Source organism: Gavialis gangeticus, unplaced genomic scaffold (genome assembly GCF_001723915.1).
Source record: "Gavialis gangeticus isolate Ggan-Ray unplaced genomic scaffold, GavGan_comp1, whole genome shotgun sequence".
Taxonomy (NCBI): domain Eukaryota; kingdom Metazoa; phylum Chordata; order Crocodylia; family Gavialidae; genus Gavialis; species Gavialis gangeticus.
In genome coordinates, this window is record NW_017728980.1 from 10,335,097 (window position 1) to 10,360,146 (window position 25,050).

Below are 25,050 nucleotides of genomic sequence, written 5' to 3' on the forward strand. Positions count from 1 at the left end.
GGGGGGGGGGGGTTGACAGAGGCAGGAAGGAGCAGAAGTTCTCCCTTCATTTTGGACAGGTCCTGGTTCATCATTTTTTTTCAGTATTCCTAATAATTTGCACATGCTTCTGGAAATTATGAAAATGCTTTTTAATAAATAAATAATACATTAAGAGAGACATGCTATCAGGTTTGCTGCATAAAAAATGCATGTTCATCACAGGCATAGTCCCATACAACAGATTGCATTTGTCTGCCTATGAGGGATGTAGTTATGGCTGCCACCTTTCTGCCCTGATAATAATACTTCGCTTTTCCATACCATGGGCCTCTTATTCTGAAGATAAAATAGCAACCATGGCACACTGAGGGATGAAAGCTAGGAACTGTTTTCTCAGCCTGATGAAGGATGTTCTTCTATTTATTATTTATGTGGTGCAACCACATGTAAGATTTTCAAGCATGCACCAGGACCCCTTTGTGCTGGGAGCTGTACAAACAGAACAAAAAACTTACATTCACTATGGGTTTTTTTAATGCCTAACCTATATGGATCCTGAGCTAACACAAGTGTCTTGTGCAAACAAGACTCTTAATTCACCATCTCTTTGGCTGCCCTGGTCCCTTATGATTGTGCCATCATCAAACTAACTAGGAGCTTGAGCGAAATGGCAGGCAATTCATACGCAGGAAAAGATAGGTCTTCAAAAAGAATGAGTGGTTTGAGCTATTGTGCTTGGGCAACATTTCTGAGGTTGAAACCAACCCTACCCAAGTCTGGAAAATTACATCTGTTGGTGTGATGCATGCTCAGCCGACAGTCAGGTCTACTAGAGTCTTAAAAATGCACTCGCCACTGCAGTGTGACAGCTTTTCAGTCGGCAAAAGCTGCATAAGTTCTGATAAGAAACAAGGCACAGCTGTTTTACAGCAAGGGCAGTTCACTATTATGACTTATCAAGGTAGGGGGAGGGTTTTCTTTCACTTTAAGTCTTTAAATCAAGATGGGCTAAAACCATGTTCCTGTTCAGCTGCAAGATACAGGCTTGACAAAGCAATTACGATTGACAAAGTATCTGGCCTCCATTACTCAGGAATCAGATTAGAGGATCCTGATAGTCTTTGCTGATCTTAAAATGTATGAACCAAGCATTAAGTGATGTGACTCTCATGGAAAACTGCATCTTCATGTAATAGTGACAGGAAACATCCCATTCTGGAAGAGCCAGTGCTCCCTGGGTGCATCCAGGCTGCACTGCTGCCACTGCCAGAAGAGCAGGCCCAACAACGCCTGCCGCAAACCTAGAAGAGGATGATGAAGCCACACTGGAGTCTTCCCTTTGAAGCTGCTCTAAAACCTGCTGGGGAAAGTGGGTTTGCATGGGGCTGGGAGTGGGCATCCCCAGTACAGTTTTCACTGAACTTCTCCAGTTTGTAAGTGCAAGCAGTAGCAGGGCAGGGTGAGCAGGGCATGCTGTGAAGTTGGTGCCCCCAAAAGTGCAGACATGGCCTCTCGAGGTACAGTTAACTGGAAGAGGATGGATGAGGATGAAGATTGTTTCTGAGGTAGCCAGCCCTCTCCCATTGCTCCTCCGAGAATACAGTACATGCCGCAGGCAGGTGCATCACACAGTGGTGCTGTCCTGGGGAGCAGCCTTCACTAACTCCCCCAGGTACTCCAGGACCAACTCCCAGCAATGGCCTCTGTGTTTCTCCTCTTCCTGCTGACCTCTAAAACTCCACTCTCTGCTTTCTCTGAGCTTGCACTCTAAGCAGAAAGGGGCAGGAGAATAATTTAGATGCTGTTTTCCTCTGGGCTGAAAAGGAAAATCTTGATTTCCCCGTTGGAAAAACTTGATATATTTTCCATTGCAGAAAGGTAGATGTGGAGCCTGTAACATATGAGAAGAGGAGGTGCCATGCTGGCCGTGGTATGCTAATGCCACCTAATCCGGGAACTCCTTTAGCTTTTTTCCAGTCACTATTTCAAAAACATAGTCAAGGATAGTGAAGAAATATTCACAGGAGGGCGAATGTGCAGAAAGTTATATCAGCACTACCATGGAAATATCACACACACATTGCACAATTCATTCTCCCCCCAAATACAATCTTTCTCTTTCTACTCTCCCTCTCCCCCGTAGAGGCCCAAACTAAAGCTCTGCAGCTGAAAAAGCCACCAACTCAACTTCAGACCTAAACTCTGTAATCAGACACACAACCGCACATTACTCTTCCTATGTTTTCTAGGCTGTCTCTACCTGTAGCCTAAACCATCACTTGATGTATGATAGCTATGTGAAAATGAGTATTTACAGTGCCAGGGGATGTTTTCCCAGGATGATTACTTTCTGCAAGGGAAGCCATTGTGAGGTCATTCCTAAAATGCTTAGAAAAATGCATTCATCCGCAGAACTTCCTTCCTGCAGAATCCTTCCTAAGCTGTCCTGTGAGTTCATAAAAGAAAAGTGAACCTCGGTGAAGAGCTGCAAAAAGACTGGGGTGGGCTTAAAGGCTCCAAGAGATGGCACGATGGCTATAACGACTCTGTCAGGCCACTGGAACTGCACAGCTGCCAGCAGGACAGCCTGCCAAGGAGGGGTAGAGCAGGAAGGGCTCATCTTATGCTCTACTGGGCTTGTTCTTCTTCTCTTTTTTTGGTTTATTTGGAATATGCACCTGTAGAGCTGAGGCAAACAACAGAACTGCTCAGAAAGTTGTTTTCCCACCCACCCAATAAAAAAAAAACCCTTAAAATAAAAAAGAACTCACTTTCTTAAAATGTTTACAGAGTTTTACTGAAAAATAAGAAAACCCATTGGGTAGCGGGGTTCTTGCTTTTGAACAAAATGAGCCATTTTTTATGGAAAAATTCTATTTTGTCAAAAAGAAAACCCTGCTATTTTCTAATCAACACCTGCTTTGATAGAAACCTTTGGCCACTTCTGTTTAGGTGGTGTCAGCGCTAGTGCCCAGCCTGGTATGGGCTAAGTCTACAAACGCCAGCTTCCGCTGAAAGCCAGTGTCCTTATCAGTAGTCAGACATGTAACTTCCCCTTTTTCACAGTCCCAGTGAAAAACAACTCACCATCCTCATTTCATGTGCAAAACACTCACATATTGCATAGAAGAACCTCATACCCTCTCCCAGCTTTCCCCTTCCTGAGTCATTTCCTAATGTACAGGGCTACTGAATTAAATGAGATGGTGCTATTTTTTACCTAAACTAATATCCCATGCACCTGGATGCACAGAAGAGGCCATGATGGATTTCAGATACCTCCTCTTAGCCACGATAAAAAAATATCTCTTTGGGCTGCAACCCGAAGTAATAAATGGAAAAATGCATGCGGGCAAAAGCCTCGTAAAGCTACCAATCCTTACAGCAACAGCAACTTCAGCCCTTGTGCTACAGTAAAAAGAAAAATCACCCAACACCCCTAGTTGGCTGGTGTTCGCATGCCTGTTACAGCGGGTGAGGAAGTTTTCCCAAAGGAGAGCTGTCATTTCTTTGTCAGCAGTTTGAATCAGGCCCAGATCAGGAGACACCATTCAGTCTCGCAATATTTGCATTCCCGTAGTACATACGAGAGGCGAGGCTCAAGGCTTGCCTGCATGTGGAGGTCGGTGCGCAGTTAGGCAGGGTGTGGGTAGACAGCATCCTAGCTACACTGTGCTAGCCCTCCGTGGGGACACACAGGTGGCGTGGAAGGGCTGTGCACACCTGAGAGATGGATGTGGTGTGAAAATGGTATATACCACCTTCCACCTAGTGTTGCCCAAGGGTTTGTCTGTGTGACATAAGGCAGTGCCATACCCTGAGCTAGCTCTGTGTGTTGGCTCTGGAACCGGAAGCAGTACAGCTGCATTAACCGGCTGCTGTGTTGCGCCAGGATTGATTAGCGCATCGGTAGCTGAGGGATGCTCCGTGTGGCACTACCTTATGCCGTACAAAAACACACTCCAGGGGAACAGATAGTACATGTAAATTCACACCCTAATTGACTGGGCACTAACTTTCCTGTAGGGCAGACAAGCCCCAAGAGTTCTTTGAAGAATGAAGGTAAACCCTAATTAGTCACAAATTAAGGGACCAAAGCACAAAGAGAAACTAAGTGATGTCCCAGTGTTTAATCCTGTGCATTAGCCACGAGGCCAATACACCTCTTGCTCCACCCTCCTCACTGTCTGAGCCAGTTCAGCTACCTCCAGTTCCCAAAGGAGAGAGTCCTGGATTACGTGAACCTGCTTTGGCGATCCTACTAGAGAAGCCGCTCACCCTCTCCAAGAGGCCAGGCCTCAGGCACAAAGAAAGGCAGTCTGGAAAATCACCCTGTTATTGCCACCTCTTATGGACACAAACAGGACTTCAGTCTCGACAGCCACCGATCTTTTCACTAGCACTAAGTTGATGACCGGTACGGGACTAGTCGTGAAACAAGACGGACCCCAAGACCTCTGGATCTCAAAGCAAGAGTCTACCCTTGGAGCCAATGGCCCGCGCTTCTTAGCATGGAGGCATCAACCATTTAATGAACCGCTCCACACAGCCCAGTCACCAGATGCAGACAAAACCCTGGCACGCGGTGGGCCTGCTCTACAGCTCCACATGGGCCTCACCGCCTTGTCCTTGGCAGACTCTTCTTGGCTGTGGGGGAGGAAGGAGGTTTGGCCAGTGACCTACCTGCTCTCACTGGTTTCCTTCTTCTCTCTTATGCGCAGCCACTTCCGGAGCAAGAAGCGCTTGCGCCGTGGGGAGGCGCTGGGCGTTGAGCAGTTGGACCAGGGGGTGTCCTCGTCGCTCGAGGGGGTGATTTCGATGGAGGGAAGCTGCAGAAACTCTTTGCTGGGGGAGGGCGAATCCTGATACCTGCCAGCCTCCAGGCTCTGCTCCTGCACGTTCTTCATCCGCCTCATCTTGAGGCGCCTCCGGCGCAGGGTGGGGGTGGACGAGCTGGACCAGGCGCGGCCGCACTCCAACACCTGCTGCTCTGGGACTTGCAGTGCCGGGAGCTGGAGGGTCTCTGTCATATTGGCAGCTGGCATTAGATCCCCTTTCTCCTTCCGCTCCCACCCCCAGGCTGATTCTGTCTGACCTTAGTGCAAACCACACCACACAACTAAAGCTTGCCCTTCTCCTCCCTCACCCAGCTCAGCATGTTTCCTCTCCCCTCAAGTCAGAAAACTTGATTCCTCAAGTGCTTTCATTTAACGGGCAGGGGATTCAGGCCCTGGGCATGCCACGAGCAAAGCTAGTTTCAAGTTTTTCTTTTGTTTCCCTGGCCCCTTCCTCTCTGAGAAACAACTTCTCTCCCCTGCCTGGTCTCTCAGGGCAGCAAGCTTAGCATCAGAGCGAGGGGTTGCCGGCGACGGCTGGGCTCGCGTTTGGCTTTTTTCATTCCACTGCCAGTGCTTTCTCTCCTCTGTGCCTAAGGTTGCCTCAGTGAAAAGTCTCCTGGAGCTGGGCTGGAAAATTCAGCTGTGCATCTTCTGGAGAGACCGAGCAAGTGGGGAGCGGCGTGGAGCTGTGAGGAGGTCAGAGAGAGAGAAAGAGAGGGAGGAAGCAATGACAGTAGATAAAATCAGGAGTCCGCGGCAGAGGCAGAGGAGGAGGAGGAGGGTGTTCGCTTTCTGTAGCCGATCAGACATGCACAGGCAGCTGCTGCAAATGTAACCGCACTCCCGGTCCCAAGGGATGGGGTCTGTATTACCAAATACACCGCGGCTGCAAATCAGGCTCATGAAAATGGATAAAGAGAGGAAAATAACTTTTCAGACAAGCTGATTGGCCAGGCTCCCCCACGTCCCACCTTCCTGCTTGGACGTCCCACCCGGCAGAGGGAGGGGAAGGAGCTGGCCAGGAGTGCCAACCTTACTGTGTGATCAATGTGCTTATGCTTGCCTCTTTCAAAAGCACGGGCAGGAGGGAGGAGAGGGGAGGGCGAGAAGAGCAATAGAAAGGTGGCAGCGGCAGGTGGCACTGAACCTGGGGCCTGGCTGGCTTGTTTAGCTGGGGCTGTGTGTCAGGGAGAGCTGACAAAAGAGAGGCTGCTTCCAAAATGACACACACCACGATACATGGTCTCAGGTTTTGGAACCAACAAAGACACCACACAGAGACAATCAGACATGCAGGACAGGCCTAACAGCGAGAGCAAGCCCTAAGACACACGGACTGCCCTGAGCAGAGAGCGAGGTCTCTACCGAGGATTACGCACCTGGGGGTGAGATGGGCAGATGGGGAGCTTCACAAAACGTCAGCAATGAAACCAGGATGTACCGTGGCAGTCCAGTTCCCCATTCAGCTCATCGAGGTTTTGCCAAAGGGTTTTGAGCAAGGCGGCAGTAAGCCACGGCATCACGTGAAAACCGTACACTCAGTAGGCTCAGCTGTGGGCGTGCTTGGGATTCACACCACAGAGGTGTGAGCAGTTCCAACAAACCAAATAATAAAATAATCATCACTTTTTGGTTCAACCTACAACAAAGTGTTTGTCGGTATTTCCAGAGAAGTGAAAAGTTGAAAACGTTCGTTCCAGGTCAAGTGCCACATCCAGGCCAGAATGAGACAGCTGGTTTCTCTGGAGCTTTCTTTCAAGTTTTTGAAAAATTCAAGCACAGCGGATTTCAAAATAACTGTGGTTTCCAATAAAGTAAATGTTTCACTTAGAAAATGTTGACAGCAAAAACATGTCACTGGGCTGGAATACAGACTGCATTCATATCACCTGACAGATCCCATTCAGTGGGATGGGAAACCACAGGCGAAGATCTTTGATTTCTGCATCTGGATTTTACAAGTTGGGGTTTGCTTGAATCTGTTAGGATGCAACAAGTGAGACCATTCATGGGAACAGTGAGTGCAGACACTTGTAAGAGGAAGATGTGTGTTAGTGGGAGTGTGGGAGGCAGGGGAAGGGAAAAAAAGATGTTTGCTGGTGCTAAAAAGCCTCTTAGACCTATGGGCTGGTATCTTGACATTACTTTCTTACAATACAGTCTTCCTTTAGTCATTGCTCCTTCTGATGGTTGAGAGTTTGACTAGGAGTTTATGTGAATTCTGTATTTACCCATGGGATCTAACTTACACACACACTCACACCCACACACTCAAAAGGCCTTCAATAAACACCCATATCTCAAAAAATATCATAAAACCAGCTATTTCAAGTAAGAAAAACATTGGGCTTACAGAGTAAACAAGAGAATAAAAGGTTTGTTGTTTCCTTCCTGGCACAAGCAGCCACACACTACAGCTTCTTACACAGATTAACTGATACCTTCACTTTTTCTTTCGGGAAAACAGAGAAACCTGAACTAAGAGCTAACCGAGAAGTGCAGTGACCTGCTGTAATAACTCCCCGAAAGTCACCTTGCATTCAGCAGCCACCTGTGTCACGTGTTCTTGGTCACCTGTTGAAACTCACAGAAAATTCATCCTGAACACCCTACTAAAATATCTTGAAACCCAAAGCTTGCAATACAGACCCAAGGGTGCTGTATGCAAGTGAGGCCTGCAGCTCAGCTTTAGTCTGTATTATTTCATAGTGCTTCATTCAGCAAGGAACTGGGGTGGGTGGAGGGACATGCATGAGAATTTTATTCCCAAAATTTTGCTTTTGGCCTAAGCTCCAGAGCCCTCTGTGCCTACTTCTTATGTACGGCAGTGTGCAAATGAGCATGCTGTTTGGCAGCCATCATTAACAGGTTTTGTGCTGTACGAATCAGTAGGTCAGATTCCCTCGGAAATCTTTTGAGAGATGTACAAGGGTCTCTTCTCTGGATATTGCCTTAGGGACAGGAAGCCTGGGTCAAGAAATCCCAGGGGTGGAAACTGCTTCATTTCCACCCTTCTTATACTCTCCCACTTCAACAACAAATTGTACCGAGCACTTTACAGCTTCAAAACACTGCACAAACATTATCTAATTAATCAGCAAGAGACTTGGGCTACCAGTGCTCAGGGCAATTATGTGATCAGCTGGAAATGACTGCTTATTATTTCTTTGGGCAGGAAGAACCCCCTTCACGCGTCTGCACAGGCAGAGAAGCAGCTCCCCCCTCACCGCAAGGATTCAGATCAGCCTACAGCTCTCTCCGGGTGACTAGCAAGATTTGTCCTGGCACAACACCCGGTTCTCTCCCCACCAAAATCCCTCTAAACATGATACCGGATCCTTTGCCGTGTGACAAAGATTCCTTGAACACAACTCTCCTCCCTTCAGGCCAGGAGAATCTCCTTGCCAGGGAGCTATGACCGGTGGACTATATAGGGACTATCCCTTTAACGCTAAGCTGCTCACTGATTGCTAAGCATCACTTATTTATGTTCAAAGATTCCCAGTCATTTTTATTTTAGACAGGCGACACTGGACACCTGTTTGATGCTCTCTGAAAAGTAGAGGTTACGTAACAAGACAGACAGCTCAAACTGCTGCATCCGTGGCGTGAACTTGTACCAGCCACAAGCTGAAATTCTTGCTGTACAAAACACAAGGCAAGAAAATATTGCTCCCTAAAGAGACTGCCTTGGCAGTGCTAGCTCCCTGGTCAGTGATGGGTTATGTTGGGAGTGTTGCCTGATACCAGAGAGGATTCACTGTTTCCCAAAGCACGGGAAACAGTGCTTTCTGTTTGGTGTAGTGCAGAGCAGTATAGCACAGCGCTGAGAACCTTAACTACCAACCAGAACATGGGGCTGAATTTTTTTTTTCTGCAGACCGGCATCAATACTGGGGACAAGTGCATTCACTTTGGCTAAGTTTGAACCATTTCTTGGCCTGACTCCTGCTCAAACACTCCAGGGTTTGCAACATGCTTAAGAGAAACTGGGGTAACAGAAGCAAAGAGGGAAGAGGAAAACATTTTACTGAGGTCCTCCTGGCCGGTGTGTGCAGGCTAGGTCTTCCACTTCTCCTAAACAAACATTCTTGCTAAGGGAGGAAAGCAGAAAGACACGGACATAAAATACAAGAAAAAATAGTCTGCGGATTCAGACTCAGTTTGCAAATACACAAAACTCCCCAAACCAGTTCAGAAGCTTAGCAAACCCTTCCTGTGCAGAAGGTCTGTTCTTCCCATGCTTTGGGACATAGTTTGGTTAAGACAAGGAGACTAGTCATAGTTTTCAGGTCAAGCCCGTCTTTTACCTCCCCACCAAGTTTCTAAAAAGTTTAGCTTGTTGAACAGTTCCCTCCTGTGCATGCACCTCAAACGCTGCAATTTTCACACCCGCCTGGGAATGCTGTCCTGCCTCAAAATTCATTCTTGCCAGAACATATTTTGAAATCCAAAATTCGGCCCCCCACCCCACACTGGGCGGTTTTCGATATGGACGTGCACAGCACTGTTGTGAACATGAAATAAAAAATAATAGAAAATTCATTCAAAAAATATTTTGCACATATCAGGATCCCACTAGGCTCGTTCTTCTGTACAAAAGCCCAGCAATAGCTTTCAGCCTTGAAATGCTCCTTTAAAAATGAAACTTCTGAACTCCTTCCATCTACTGAACCTAGTAGTGCCTTTATTTTCAGCTGCAGTTAGCATTTGGGATCTGATTTCCTGTGCACACAGACACAGGTCCTGATTCAGGAGATGGAGGTTCTGGTCCCCATTCTGCAGCAGATAACCAGGGTCACCTTGGGCAAGCCACAAATTGTTTCTGTGCCTTAATTTCCTCACTTGGAAAAAAAAAAGAAGGGAGAATGCTACTTCCTGCCCTCTAAATGACACAGGAGCCTTCCTCATCTGGCAAACAATTCCTGGACAAGTCCAATTCTTGTCTCATGCCATAAAACTCTTCCCCTGTGAAACATGAAGGATGATGAAAGGTAAATTCCTTAATAAATATGAAGCACCCAAATGCTACACTGATTATAACAAAAAAGGCAATTAAGTAATAATTGTAAGTAATAATTGCAAGTAAGCAATTATTGATGGGTTGTTATGAGCTGTCCATTCTTGTTTGCTTTCGTTCCCATAAAAAGATATGCTCTACCCCTTTAAAGCACGTAGTAGCAAACAACAGTTGCTCCCACTTGAGCACAGAGCCCGTTTTATTTTGGTTATAGGATACCGGACACCCACATGTGTCATTCTCCGTAACCCAGAGCCTGTGTTATGAGACAGACTCCACAAACTTCACAGGCCGTGGGGTGAGAAATACCAGTCACAGGCTGAAATTCTTAGTGTGTCACAAAGCATGATGGAAACCTATCTGCCGCCCCATATCCCCGCTCTGTCTTGCTTGCGACCGCATTTATCCCACTGCTTTTGACATGTCCTGATCCTGAGACACCTTGCACTTGCATTGGTCATGAGAACTTCAGAAAAGTAGCACCTCTCTGGATTGGGCTAAATCTGATGTGAAATCTCATCCCAAACCAACGCCATGAAGCAAGGAAGGAATACCGGCAAGTGTCATAACAAATGTAGTCTTGGCCACATGTTCAGACAGCAGGGTGGGTTTTCATTAGTCCCTGATCAAAGCTAATAAACACATATTCAATTATGTCTCCAGCCAGTAAGAAAGCAGCTTTCAGTACAAATTGCCCAAATTGGACTTCATAAATAATCTGCCCTTTGTCTGGCTGAAGATTTCAATGGGCCTGTCTTATAAGTCAATAAGAATCAATCAGGTCAATAATGAGATAATAGGCAAGTGCCACTTTGTTGCAGCAGCCCTCATTAGATACAGTTATGATGCCTTATTTCAGGATGCCACAGACAGTCATCTAAGCGCAGCATTGTGGTATATCATCAGTGCCTCCAGCATTATGTCCCACGAATGCCTTGCAAATTAATTAGCCTTTATTCTCTGACACAGCTCTGTTATACTGTCTCTCAGAAACACATAACTCAGCACGTGTCTAGCCTCAAAGCAAAATACAAGTGTCTGCACTGTACAAGGTCAGATAGGCATTGGCCTTAGAACTGGAACATAAGTATAATGCTTCCAGGGAGCGTAAATGTGCACAGGATATGGGCATTCGATGTACTGCACAAGGCCAAGTGATTCTGAAACCAGGGCCACAGGCTGAAAGCTCATATTCTCACCCCAGAACTTGCGTACATGTTCGAGGTCAATAGTATTCCACTTCCAGCACCAAAACTCAAACCCTGAAAGTGCTAAAGAAACAAGCCAGAAACAGGCAACCATGGGCTTAAACATCTTTTTTCCAATGCCTTAAAACTGATCCCAAAATATAAAACTCAGGGACCACGTATTGCATGGTTTTCCCATCGTTGGCTCATGAAGTGGTGAAACTAAGCTGAATGCCAGCAATGCTTTCTTCTGAGATGTGTTATAACCTACTCTAGTGGACGATACTTAACGGGAGTTTGGATGTTTGTAGCCCTCTATCTAAAATAAACAGGTCTTAAGTCATGAAAAGCTGTGGGAAGGATTTTTGCACATCATGATTAGCTGAACACATTTGACTCTTGACCTTGTGCATCATAACAACCTCAAAGTCCTTCTATACACATCAAAAATGCCCTGACTGTTTTCATTCATCATTCAATTCAAACAGAACATTCTTCATGTTGTTCTTGGTTTTGTGTCTTGTTGTTGTAGTGACATAACCTGTTCCTTTTAAGGTAAGCTCTTTGGAACAAGCTTTGTCCAAATGAAATGGGATAGTTGAACATTTCAAAGGTCATCAGGCACAAAAATGAGGCCACCTGGTCTCATTCATGTGACCACTGTAATCTCATCACTTTCTAATAGCAATCCATCATGCAGATGACAGCAAACCCAAAGCCCTGGGCACCTAAGAGCCTCCCCATGCAAGTCTAAGCTATTTTCTGCAGCTGATTTAGTTTTGGAGCACCTTGCAAATTGGGCTACTTCTGCTTAAGTGTTTGTACAGCCTTAGGCATAACAATGCTTCTCAGTGTATCTCACATGCATGGGATCCAACCCTTCTCCCACCTAAACCAGATGGGCCCCAGGTCAAAATGGGTACGTTCACCATTTCCTCTGGGTTTCACTGGTGGGACAGAGCTGAAATGTGCCACAAACTACATGCAAAGGCCAGGCCTTTGTAGACCCTGTAAACATAACATAAAACATCCCTCGCCCTAAGATCCCTCATGGCATGCATCTGCAAACTGGCAAGGCTGCCTTCCCACAGTGAGTTTCCTTAGGGACTTGTGTTAGTTTTTTACCAATCACATGCAATAAGCAGGAGCGACTCTCTCTGGATTTCCTTTACCTGTAGAGCGCTTTCATAATGGGTCACAGCTCACAGCACATACAATTAATCACAGGGGAACCGGCTTGCAAGTACAAAAGGTCTTTGAACAGCACATTCTTTCCTATTCAGCCAAAATATCTGCTTCACTAGCTCAGGTCAGTAAAGTCTGTTGCATTTAAGCCAGCTCCGCATATGAAGAAAAACACACACCAGCTCCAGGAAGGACCCCAAGCCATATTTGTAAGGGTCCTGACAACACCGTCGGGGGCTGCTTTGCCCTCAGTTACCTGAAAAGTTGTGCCCTGTGCTCATAGCTATCCTCACCCTTAACTTTATTCAAACACTGGGGTCTCATTCAAGCACAATAAACTCACCCCACCTGGTAAAGCTGTATGTACATGCAGTATGGGGGCTTTGGGTTCTCTCTCTCTCCCTGTTGTATTGGGCAGAAATCCCATCCTGGCCCTGAGCACACTTCCTGATGAAAGTTTTTGTGACCCGACACGTTTCCATGAAAAGTTTCAGGTTTCCAATCAGCTCAAGCAGGAACATGGGAATTGCCAGACTTCAGCAGACCAGAGCTCTGCCTAGCCCAGCATCATCTCATCTCTCATCATGGCAAGTCTCACATGCGTCAGGAAGCAGCACAGGAAACTACAGGCGCAGTTCTGGGATGGCCTTCCCCTCTTCCCTCCTTCCCCACTGCCCTTCGCCTCCCTGCCCCCCTTCCCTGTGAAGGTTTCCTCCTCATCCTAATCAGTCAGCAGTTGCCCAATGCTCCAAAACATCAAACCCTCTTGCCCCAAATGCTCTCTTTCACCTCCTCGAGAAGCGGCCAGCAGAGCATTGCTGAGTCTGGTACAAAAACTGCCGAAAGAGCATGATTACTCACAGCTTCACCCTGCCCAAGGGAGGGTGGAAACCTCTGAAACGAGCTCGGAGCTCCCAGAGACACAGCTACAGAAGGTTCTCTCCTACAAGGGGTAAACTCATTTAGAATAAGTGTATAGAAATTGCTTCATAAATACCAGTCCTGTCCATCATCTCTCCATTACCCGCAGCCTCAGCAGCAAGGCTGTTAGAGCCTATTTCCTAAATTAGATAAACGCCTGAAGAAAAGTGTCATTTCTCTTCATGATCTCCCTCCGAATGGGGCTATTTGGGAAATGCTTCATGGACAAGTGAAAAATATCTGCTCTGGCTGTTTTTTGTCATTCACACTTATGATCCTACACTTGCTCTTACAGAAATACATGTCTGCAGCGAGGAGAGCCTCTTTCCCCAGTGCGTGGTCCACATACATGCTGCATGCACACTCATAACAAACTTCCCCACTGAATGCATCTAACACGCCCAAACGTCTGTGCACTCTTCAAGGAATAAGTCTGTGCTATGAAACTCATACCTGTTGGTTTCATGCATGTAGAACAGAGCACGCCAGCAATGCAATGGTGATGCACATAGCATACGGCATACATTGAACACACACAGTGTCCCGGCATACAAGGACTGGTACATGTATATGGTCTGTCTGCACAATGCACATGTCATATGACTAGAGTATATGGCACCTTTGTCATATATATGCTGAACAAGAACATAGTACATACTCTGTGTGTGCGTGAAGTATTCATGTTGTGTGTGTGTGTGTGTATGTGTGTGTGTGTGTGTGTGTGTGTATATATGCTGAACATAGTATATACTCTATGTGTGTGTGAAGCACTCATGTTGCATGTAGAAAACAAAAATTGTGTGCCTATATGTAATGTATTTGACACATGTTAAACTTAAAGGACATACTAGGTTCATGTTGTTTATAATAAGGGTATAATACAGCTCATGCCATAGCCATGAAGCTTACCTTGCACCGACTATACAAGGTTTTCCTACTACATACTCATATTTTTCCAAGATCATCCTTTGTCAAGACATTGTCATTTAAATCTTGCTTGCTGAAACTAGCAATCCCTGTGATGTACCATGTGCTAAGGCAAAAAGGAGCTGAATTGCCTTTCTGCTGGGGCTGGGGAGGAAAGAGAAAAACAATTTAAAAGTACCTCTATACTGTATTCAGGACAGATGCTAGCAACGCCCACCCTTAATGGCTTGATTAGAATCAGTGGGATCAGGCACATCAGTGAATTGTAATGGGCCTTTTACCAGTGGTTGCAAATTGGAAACCTCACTGAGCCTCTCTCACTCCGTACTGATAGTGCCTAGAAACCGCTACTCCTTGTTGCCAATAGGTGTCTTTGTGAAACAGATGAACGCTACAGTCTCCTTTAATTTTCCAGTGGCCAAAAGTCCACTTCCCAGAAGCCCCCTCCATGTTTCTCGCCAGTGGTCTCATGGAAAGGCTCAGCGAAGCAAGGTCAGCGATTGTATGGAGGCACTCCGTCATGGTCAGGGCTGAGGCACACGGCGGGGAAGCTTGTGCTAGCAGCGCCTGGGCTGTGCTCTATCTGTTTTATCTGTCCCCGGGGTTAGCACACCAGTGCCAATCATAACTGCTAAAACCAACATTCCCGTACTCTCGCTTGCTTTTGTTTGCCTTTCATTACAAAAGCAGCAGCGCAGACAGGCTGATGACATTTCTTCGGCTCTCTTGACTCTTAAGCAGCGTTGGAAAATCATATTTCACACTTCAGCACATTGCAATTTTGTTCAACAAGCGTATTGGATTTGCCTTCTGCTAATCGTTTTTTATCTTTCCCATATATCATATTTTATACCATGCAAATGTTTCCTCAACAGCACCCACAGGATTGGAAAGCAATATAAAATGTCTTTGGTGAGCGGAACAATCTGAAAACACTTTCTGTTTTGCGATTGCCCGGGAGGCACTGAAATGGGGTCTAAAGCGTGGAGCAGAAGGATGTCAGGGGTCCCAGGTTCTGATCCCAGGGCTCCCCTGGGAGAAAGTCATTTCACATCTCTGCTTTCACATCTCTTTCCCCACCTATAAAAGGGGATGTTGGCGCTTGCCTACTTTGCAGAAGGTGGAAGAGCTTAATTAAGGCTTGCTTATATAAGTTGCACTGAGATCCTCAGATGAAAGTTGAAATAGGCCAGAGGCCGCTGAGCCAGCGGGGCTGAAAACAACACATTCCTCAACCAGCAGGAGCAACTGTGACAGCAATCAAGCCAACATACTTCATGATATGTCAGATAAGCCATATGATATTGTTTCTCTTCCCTGATTGAGTCTGAAGCATCTAAGCGAGTAGAAGGGGTTGCCAATTTAAACACCCATTTCAGCAAACATTTGCACATCGGACTTGGAAGTTAACTTGCCATGAGTATTCTCTGTGGAAAATTAACACATAGGACGTGTGAAGTCTAATCACAGCTAATGCATTTAAAAATCCTAACAATTTTACCAGGCTTGCTTTGTTTTGCATTATTTCCCTGGCTCTAATTCTTAGCTGGCAATGTTCCATATTGCATCGGGTTATTTCTTCCTCCTCGCAGGTCTGAACTCTACCTTGGGGGCCCCGCATCAGGAAAAAATCTGCTTCAGTTGCGCCTTAAAATGCTGCTTTAATAGGGCTTTTTGGGATTCCTGGTAAATGTCATGCCAATCACCACACATTAATCTGACCCGTCATGAAGAAGAAATGTAGGAATTGTTTAACTCTGAAGTAGAAGGACTTCAAAATCCCGCGTGCCTCTAGTACCACGATGAATGCACCAAGTCTGACCCACACATCCTGGGAAGCAATTTGTAATCACCAGGGGTCACTTTTATGACCACTTTTATAGCCATTTGCAGAATTCCCTTACCCTTTCTCAGGAATTGTATTCACCGTGCAAAATCACACTGTCAGCGTGATTCCCCAAGCCTGCAACATGGTCTACCATGGACAGGGGAGAAAGGACAGAGGGGACAGAGCATCACTTTGCTAGCTGCACTGATATAAGCTCCTTGGAGCAGGGATTGTTTGTCTTGGTCCATAAATAAAGCCCTCGGGCACTACCACACCACAAGATGTTAATAAAGACACAGCCGGCATCTGGCAAGCTCAGATCAGGACACAAGCAAACTTTGTGGTTCCAACCCAGATCCACTTCAAAAACAGTTCCCTTTACACCTCTCTTCTCCCAGTTTACCGAGCTGTAAGTGCATCCTCTGCTCCTCAACCCATACCATCTGCCATCAGGTTTGTGGGTAGACAACCTAAGAGCCCTTTGCTCACATGCACTGCAATGACCCCTCTCCCCTTCTCTCTCTCTCAGATTCCCTACCAGACATATGGTAGTAATGGGATACAGCTGCAAAGGGATTCCCTACCGATAGGATTCTGCTGCTCTCTAGTGGCTAAGGAGCTGTAGCAGTAACTTGCCTGCCTTCATTGCAGTTTAACTTACATGCAGGGAGTGTCTTTAAATTCTGGAAAGTATCTTTGGAAGCAAGGAGTCCTGCTGTCCTAACTTGCTGACTGTCCTCAACTCTTAATGTGATCAGGAGGCATTGAGTCCACTGAGCACATCTCAGAACACTACCCTGCCGTGTGGATCCAATCACACGGGAGCCCTGTGACCCCTTTCCCCAGCCAAAAGGGCAAAAGTGCACAGCTGTTCAGGAGCACAAGACCTTGGCAGTAAGCAAATCCCACAGTCTGAGAGATCTGCTTGCCGTCTGGCCTGTGAAGCTTGTGTCTCTTCTGCATCCAGTACTCCAGCGTCTCATCTTGGGGTTCATCCATATGAGCAGTATCAATGTTGGCCCAGGGACAAGCAGTCTTTCCTGGGGTGGCTTAATTCCAGCAGGCGCAACAACTACTGTGCTTCTTGCCTCAGGGTACAGGATGTCCTGAGGTTTTATGAAATGCACTTGCAGAAGAGAAAAAGGTTATGAGTAGGTGTTAGCAGATCAATGAATGATCTGGCACAGATGAGATGTAATCAGCTGAGTGCGCTATGGCTTTGCCCAGCACCTTTGTTTTCATTAGTAGGTGGTAGCTACTCTTTCATCATGAGAGATTTTCATAAAGTATTATCCTGGGCAGACATTCAGGGACACAGATGAAGGACTCGGTAAGCACAGCGGGGCAGTTCTTAAATAAGTCGGCAAGGCCTGCAACTTAACATCTGTTGAAGGGTGAGATGAAGTCCACTGTAAATCCAGTGGATTCTATGCAGATACAGCAGGCCACAATCTAGCCCTTCAAGTGTATTTTTCCCCCTTTTCAAAACCTAAAACTATTTCTCATTTCTTTGCCTCTCTGGGGAACAGGGCCTAATGAAGCCCAAACAGCAAGGCTGGAGGAAGGAATCCCATCAGCCAGCACTTTCAGTATTTTTGTGAAAACTCTGTCAAATTATGAGATTCTTATAAAAAGAAAAAAGCCAAGAAGTGGTCAGAAATGTCATCTTGTCAATAAGGGCTTCAAAAAAAATTAGGAAAAAATATTTCCTTCCTAATTCTGTTTGACAGGCAGGAGTAGCCAGATGAATAACGCACAGACAGAGGCTAGGCCTGGGTCAGGGCAGCTGGAGTTTACTTCCAGCTCTGCTACTGATCCACTGTATGGCCCTGGGCAAGTCACTTCACCTCTCCATAGCCAAGCCTGACCCTTCATAATGTGAGAGATGTAGTTATCTGTGTTAGTCCAAAGACAAGTGAACTTGCAGCTCCACCATACATGCCATTGCTTGCTGACAGTGTGCCTCTGCTGTCTACATTGGAAAGACTGGGTGATCTCTATGTGACAGAATGACTGAACACAGCTCTATTATCAGCTGCAGGAAGACATGCAAACCTCTGGCCGCACACTTTAACCTCCCTGGACACCCCATTGCTGATCTGAGGGTGGCTTCTCACAGCATTCCTATACAATAGCAAATTAAATGCTCATAGCTATCTTGATGTCTTAAGACTATTTTGATATCCACATTTTTATCTCAACAGTAGGCAGCTCAATCTCACTGCTGAGTGAGAGAGCAGCGCTGCTGGTATAGCTATATATATAGACATAGGGGAAGCAAAACGGCTTTAATATCACTTCTTGCCTATCCCTTGTCTCTCTATTTTGTCGGTAAGCTCGTTGGGGCAGGGACCCTCTTGCTTTTTTGCATGCTCATTGCTTATAATACGTAACAGAACATGGCTCAAGACTTTAAACTTCTAGGTCCTACTGTCATAGCAAAAAATAAAAATAGTAAGGAGCAATGCAGTTAAACCCCAGGACACGCAAGGGCTGACCTGTAGGCAGCTGGGATAGGGTCTGCTTACCAAAGTTTTGTAAGGCTCTAATTCTTGGTCACAACATTATCCAAACCAGGACCAGTACCTGAGTTGACATCCCCTGCAGAAGTGAAGCCCATAGCTGCCTCCCCTGTGCAGTCTTTGATTTGATCTAGATACATCTGCCATTCATTCTTCCCTGCTGGGAGTCCTACTCCTGCTTCTTCCCAACCAACCACCATCTGACCTGAACACACAGTGGCACTTACTATGAAATGAAGTTTTAAATGAAACAGGTATTACTATTTATGGGTCTTTTATCACCACTCAGCATGTTCACAATGCCTCGGATAAAAGTGTTCAACGGCATCTCTTTAAATATGCAGCCAAAACCTAACAAAGGGACTAAGGCAGAAACCCCCCATGACGGGGAGCTGAGGAGGTGGAAGCTTAGCACAACACAAGATTTCTTTCCTTCTTTAATGTGCTGAATTCTGGCTATTACCTACTTTGCATGAATCAGTGTCTCTGCTGTGAATAACATCTAGTAATTAAATCTAAGTCACAGAGCTTGCATTAGAGTCAGACTTGGGTCTAAAATAACTAAAAGGCTTTATAATTAGGCATAATTAAAAAAAGGTACTGATGACAGCAGTGTGGAGGCCTTCTGCAAAGCTCTCCTATACCTGTTCATTGGCAGTTATTGTACCACAAGACTTTCCTTGGGCCAACATTTCATCTTTTAAATTTGTATTAAAAATGCATTGCAGAAGAGCTCATTCGCTATTCAGTATTTCAACCTTCTGGCAAAAGGATATCTGCAAATCGTTCTCAGTCTGCAGATGGATCTGTGCAATGTGTCAAGAACATTCAATACCTGAGATGTGTCCATTTTACACACAGGTCATAAAATGCTGTTTCGGATCCTTGATTACGTGAGCAGAACACTTGGAATCAGGTGTCCAGATATGAATTGTACAAGTACTAATGCAAAATTCACTTGCTTCCTGTGTGTCCTGAAAGGCAGGTGGTCTGGGTGACCATGTGGCCTTTATCCTCTCCTGTGATTCCAGACTACTCAAAGCCATATGCCTCAAGAAGAGGTGTCCATGGGTTTAACCCACACATTAGGAGATGAGACCTGTTGTGTCTTCAGTGCCTACATAACATTAAGAAAGGGAGAACATCAGGGTTTCAATTCACTATATACATCTCTGTATGCACACTGCAGCACTGTTAGGATTTAAAGGAGTTCTGTACTCAGGTCCTGTACACTGCAGGATCTATACCCATTGCTAACAGTAATTAAAGGGGGCCAACAAAGCTGGAGCCAGTGAGACAGAACGTCTGACCTGCTTTATCAGCAGGGCCACAAACCAGCTTGGATCTCCCTGAGGATCCCCATGATGGGAAGGAGCCCTTTGGCTATCAAAGCAGAGCTGGTACTCCCATCCCAGGGCTGCCAGTCTCCTCGCAGCAGCGGATGGGAACAGCGTGAATATGGGAACAGCATGAATAGCTCTGCTCAGCTAGTGGAGCATTCACATTAGCAAATAAACTTTAGAGCAAACCTCAGGGTGCTCTAAAATTTGGCTCGACTGAACACAATTACAGCCAATCAGGGAGTCATAATTAGTATCCTTTCCCCAAGCCCTGCTGCATCATACAGAGACTGCACAAAACAGAGCAGGTTCTTCTAATGTGATTTAACAGCTGCAAAGGCGGCAGCAAAACAGCCAACACCAGACAAACAGTTGTATCTGTGCAGACCAGCATGAACAAATTTGCAGTCCACCGTCTGAGAACTTCCACTCCTTGAAAACAGACTGAAGCTTTCAAAAGCACCTAAATCACTTGGCCAACTGGTGCACAAGCAAGCTGCTGTGAGGCAAAAGGAGGCAGGGACTACTCAGCTATACCGCAGTAAACACCCATGTGTCTGCTCCTATCCCATGGTAAAAGGGCTAACCTATTGCAGATTAGCCTTCAGCTAACCATCAGTTTGCCCACCATGCCTCTAGTTTACAGAAAATATGAGAGACTTGTTCTTCGTGGCAGACCCCATTGGTGCCAAACAGGGAACAAAAAGGAAAACCCAGCTCCAGACCCTGGGTGTAGCGGTGCTTCTCTGACTCTGATTACTAGTGGACAGCTGCTGTCTCCAATGATGTCACTCAAAGAAAGAAGCCACAAAAAGCTATCTATGGCTGTAGCAGAAGACTATGGAAGGAGGTAAATCTGCAACAGCATTAACTCCAGTGGAAATTAGTGGGAGTTAGGAACTGATTTGTCATTTGTGCTCCTGTGACTCACCCTGTATCCCCAGCTCTGCCAACATCGGACTGTGGGATTCCCAGTATTGTGGAGTTTTCAGGTGATTTAGAAATGTAATTTCCAGCGACTTTTACGGGGACCCATGTCCCTGGGCCACATAGGGAATTTTGAAAATCCAGCCCATACGCCTCTGCCCCCAACTTTAACCAGATAGGGAAGGAGAGAATGCCCAATGCCCATTTTAAAGCACATGAGATGTGGATAAGAAGAGTGTGTGGCACTTTTCAACGTTATTACAATCATTGCTCACCATTACATGAAGAGGCATGTCATGTCTAAGTAGACTGCACAACAGTCTCATCAATCAAATCAGCCTGAGATAAGTGTGTGCTTCTCGGTGTAATAATGTCAGAGGGAGCTTGACAGATGGCCCTATACACTGGGTCTCTACCCACTCAAGGAAGTGAAAATTTAATAGCATCTGCTTGTGACATCCAGGTTGTGTCATGGGAATAAAATAATAACACTAAATAAAACCTATTAGTGTCTCCCCCAAGGGGGTTAATCAAACCTCTTCAAGACACTCGGATGGAAGCTCAGATATTAAAACCCAGCTCTAGACTAGGAGGTGCCTCTTGAACTAGAGGAAAATCACAAGAAAAGTCTTAATGAGCAAGTAGGCTGTCAGCATCAGCCTGGAGATTGGGGAACCCACGCCTGACGTCACTGCTGGGTGGCATTTCCCATAGAGTGCATGCTTTGGGGAAATTGCAGTAATTAGAGAAGCCGTGGAGTGTGGGGAAGCCTTGTAGGCACATGTGCAGCTTCTCAGCAGGTGCCACTGCAACGAGTCCCTAAACAGAAGTCCCTGTACACAAAAAAAGCAAGGAGTTTTTGCTCATTTTATCTTGTTAAGGAAGCAGAAGTGGAAACATGTCTGGCTCTGGGAAGACTCTTCCCATATGCCCTGAGAGCTGGAGGGGGTAGGGAGGGGTGGGGAGAAAGAAGGGGAGGGAGACCAAGGTGAAAATGAGGACCTAACGTTCCTCATGTCGGGGAGGGCTTGATCGAGTCTCTAAGTCACAAATTTGAATCAGAATCAAGGCTGACAGCCTGATGGCCTATGCTAGTGCGTCACTGGTTCTCACTCCACTTTCCCCTAGCAAAACTGACCTCAGTGCAGTTGAGAGACCAAATTTGCCACCAGCGCTGCTTCATCTGGAGTCACTCCCAGTTATGCCAACTGCGAATCTGACCCTGTAGTCCTGTCTGCCAGTCAAGCTGGAAGAGCAAAAATTGTGAGCACATCCCAGGCAGCCCTAAGTGAATCCTTGAAACCCAAGGAGGTAGCCAGGGTGGCCAAAGGAAAAAGCAGGGTTGAGGTGTGCAGGCAAGGGCTGACTCCAGCAGAATGATGAGTAGGGAAAACTCCCAGGAAAAGGTGGGACAAGTAGCAGATCTGCCTGTCATTGTATTGCCGAGAAGACTTGAGCATCTCTCCTGTTCCACCCAAAGTCCCTACCCCGTCAAGTCAATATTTTAGATAAGTAGGTTCTACCTAACCTAGCAACTACTGAGTAATGTGCCAGCTCAGATTAACCCCAAATGCCACCAGTTTTCCTGGGCTGTAACTGATCTCCCCATCTGCAACCTTGCTATCTCAAGAAGATAAAACAGCATGACTGCAGCAATATATTTGGAGAAACAGATACACCCCCCCCCATACAGAATAATACTTGGTAAATGATCAGGATGTAGCCACATTGGTGGCTATTTCATCAGTAACATACATTGCCAATGCTCAGATTCTCCAGGGCATGAAGCAACTTAGGTGTGAACCTGGAGCAAGCCATGCAGATTTAGAAAAACCTTCCCAAAAAGCAAGGAGCTCATTTACTGGTGCATTAATACCTGTTGCTAGCTGTTCAATAGCTCCAGCTATTGCATTATAATCCAGTAAAATAGTTCTGGAAACTAGAAATAACAGAATTCCAACAACTAAATTACCATTGAGTCCAAGTATGTAATTTATAACAGTGCAGCCTCATAGAAATTGGGCAACTGAACCACTGCTTATGTTCCAGGAATGGAAGAGTATAAATCAGCCTTCAATATGAAATCCATAGAAAAATGGAGAAGTATAGATATGAATTATTCATTCAATGTTATTTATATAACTTAAACATTGAATGAATTATTAAACAATGCAAAGCATGCACTTAACACAACATAAACTCCCTCTTCAGATAGGACATTAATAGTACTGAAAACAGCCACTTAAATATAATGAGAAAACCACACAGTAATATTTTCCTTTAGGCTTTTCTTATTGTGCCTTAGCTCTAGGGCTAGCAAAAGTCTTACTTGGAATAGTTACCAACTGCATGCCATGCAGTCCCTTAAAGTACCACGAGATGCTTTCTGTAAAGGACTCCGTTCCTACACCTCCACTCCTTTTCGGTAGTGACTTCAGCTCTTAAAATCATGATGATCAGTACTGGGATAACAGAGGACCAAAGAAAAGCCTGGCTTCTGCCAGAAGTGCCAGTGGACATTCAGTGGCTGGCTGCCTTCTGAGTCACTGTGCCTTCTGAGTCCCTCTCTGTTAAGCAGGGTCCTTAAGTGAAAGGACCTCCGCACAAACCTAAAAGAGAAGCTGAAAACTATGGTCCAACTTGCTTGCAGACATCAAATCTTACTTAGCACTTTTCACCAATATATGGGGGCCTATCCGTCAGCCTGTATACCTCACGTGCTTCTTACTTTAGGGATGCACCTCTCCAGTTTTAAATAGACATGGTATTCCTCACTGCTAGCCCTGAACTTCTCCATACCGTTCCTGGGTACTGCTGCCATTTCAAGCCTCAGGTGGCTACATTGCAATGAAGACTCGTGCATAAAGAGTTTGTGAAGTGCTGTTCCGAGTATTTTGATCATTTTCTGGTTACAAGTGGTCTGTAAATAGGTTACATTCTTCAGACTCATTCACTATTTCAGCCTTCTGGCAAAATAATATCTGCATATAATTCTCAGTCTGCAGGTGGATCTGTGCAGTGGATCAAGACTATGCAATACCTACGTGTTGATTTTACACATGGGTTGCAAAGTGCTGTTTCTCATCTTTGACTGTGTGAGCAGAACACGTGGAATCAGGTGTCCAGATATGAATTGTACAAGTACTAATACAAAATTCACTTGCTTCCTCCCATACTGGCTTAAAATTCAATGCCAAGAAAGCTATTTATTTGCCAGGATATTCGCAGGATGTGACCGCTGGAAGGCTGCAAATACAAAGTGGCAGTTGGGAGAACGCTCAGTCTTTCCTCCTCTCTCTTTCAATTTTCTGACCCCTCCACCTTTGCCAACAATAACTGTAGATGACAAGTACTAAAGAAATATAGCCATGCAGCAAGGCTATGCTTTGTTTTTTATCCCTTAGTTCCAGTATTTTGTGTAGAAATGCCAGGATAATGGCAGGGAGATCTGTGCATCAGTCACACAACTACCTGCAAACACCAATTAAAGATAAAGCAAAAGAGCCAGAGCAGTAGTGAGAACACCTGAAATGAAAGCCTCAAGCGGGAGTTTCCCCCTCATCAGGCCTTCATGACAGGCCTTGTCAAACTCTTGCACGCCAATATATCTAACCAGCAGGAGAGCTCTGATTTACACACCAGCTTTGCGGGACAGATTCCACGTTGCACCTTCTCAAAAACAGAGCCCAAAGCCCTACGTGTTGGGGGAGGAGTGGAAAGGTATCTATAACCACCTCTGTTAGTACTAAAGTCAAATGCCACTCAAAATCTGCCCCTGCCCATGGTACATCCCCAATACCAGGGCTTATGCTGGTGGGACAATGTGGGTTTCCAGCCTACACTGTTCCAGCACCAAGACAATTCTCCTTTGGCCCTTTGTGACTCTTACATGCCCCTACCAGTGTAAATTCCTCTGATGGGGGAAGTAGGAGGAAGTTTTGCTTGTTCAATTTGCAGTCTGCTCTTGCTGAAAGCAAGGGGATGCTGCACATAGGGCCTCAGGAAGCAAGCTCTTAAAGGTTAAACTTGTTGGAAGGAGTCCACAGGTCATTCTGAAGCATGACCCCTGCTCCCTGGAAATAGGAAGGTAATAAGAAGACTGCTACAAGGGTTACAGGTCTGCAGTCATCGTTCAGTTTGCATCACTCAAAAATTGATCATTATTTCTTCATATTTTCCTTTCTTTCCCATTTCAGCCAGTTTCATGCTGAAGACAGGCGCTGGATTCACAGCCTTGGTGATTTAATTCCCTAAATATGCAATATTTGCAGTGCTGCCAATATTGGGGGAGAGGGGGGGAAGCGGCGATGGGGATGAGGAGGAGAGAGAATAAAAAATGCAATGCTGCCAATATTGGGGGGGGGGGGGGGGGG

At 45.8% G+C, this 25,050-nt stretch overlaps 1 protein-coding gene across 3 annotated transcripts in view; it reads right to left on the reverse strand.

Annotated features, from left to right (window-relative positions):
* GRAMD1B (GRAM domain containing 1B) overlaps nucleotides 1-25,050 on the reverse strand; it is a 213,670-nt gene that overhangs the window by 145,941 nt on the left and 42,679 nt on the right. The window contains exon 2 of one of the 3 annotated variants that reach the window (XM_019509830.1): nucleotides 4,666-5,506. In XM_019509830.1, the coding sequence (XP_019365375.1) occupies nucleotides 4,666-5,027 (362 nt within the window). In that variant the 5' untranslated portion in view covers nucleotides 5,028-5,506. Of the gene's footprint in view, nucleotides 1-4,665; nucleotides 5,683-25,050 lie in introns of those variants that run through there. The other 2 variants (XM_019509821.1, XM_019509838.1) reach the window with 2 other exon arrangements.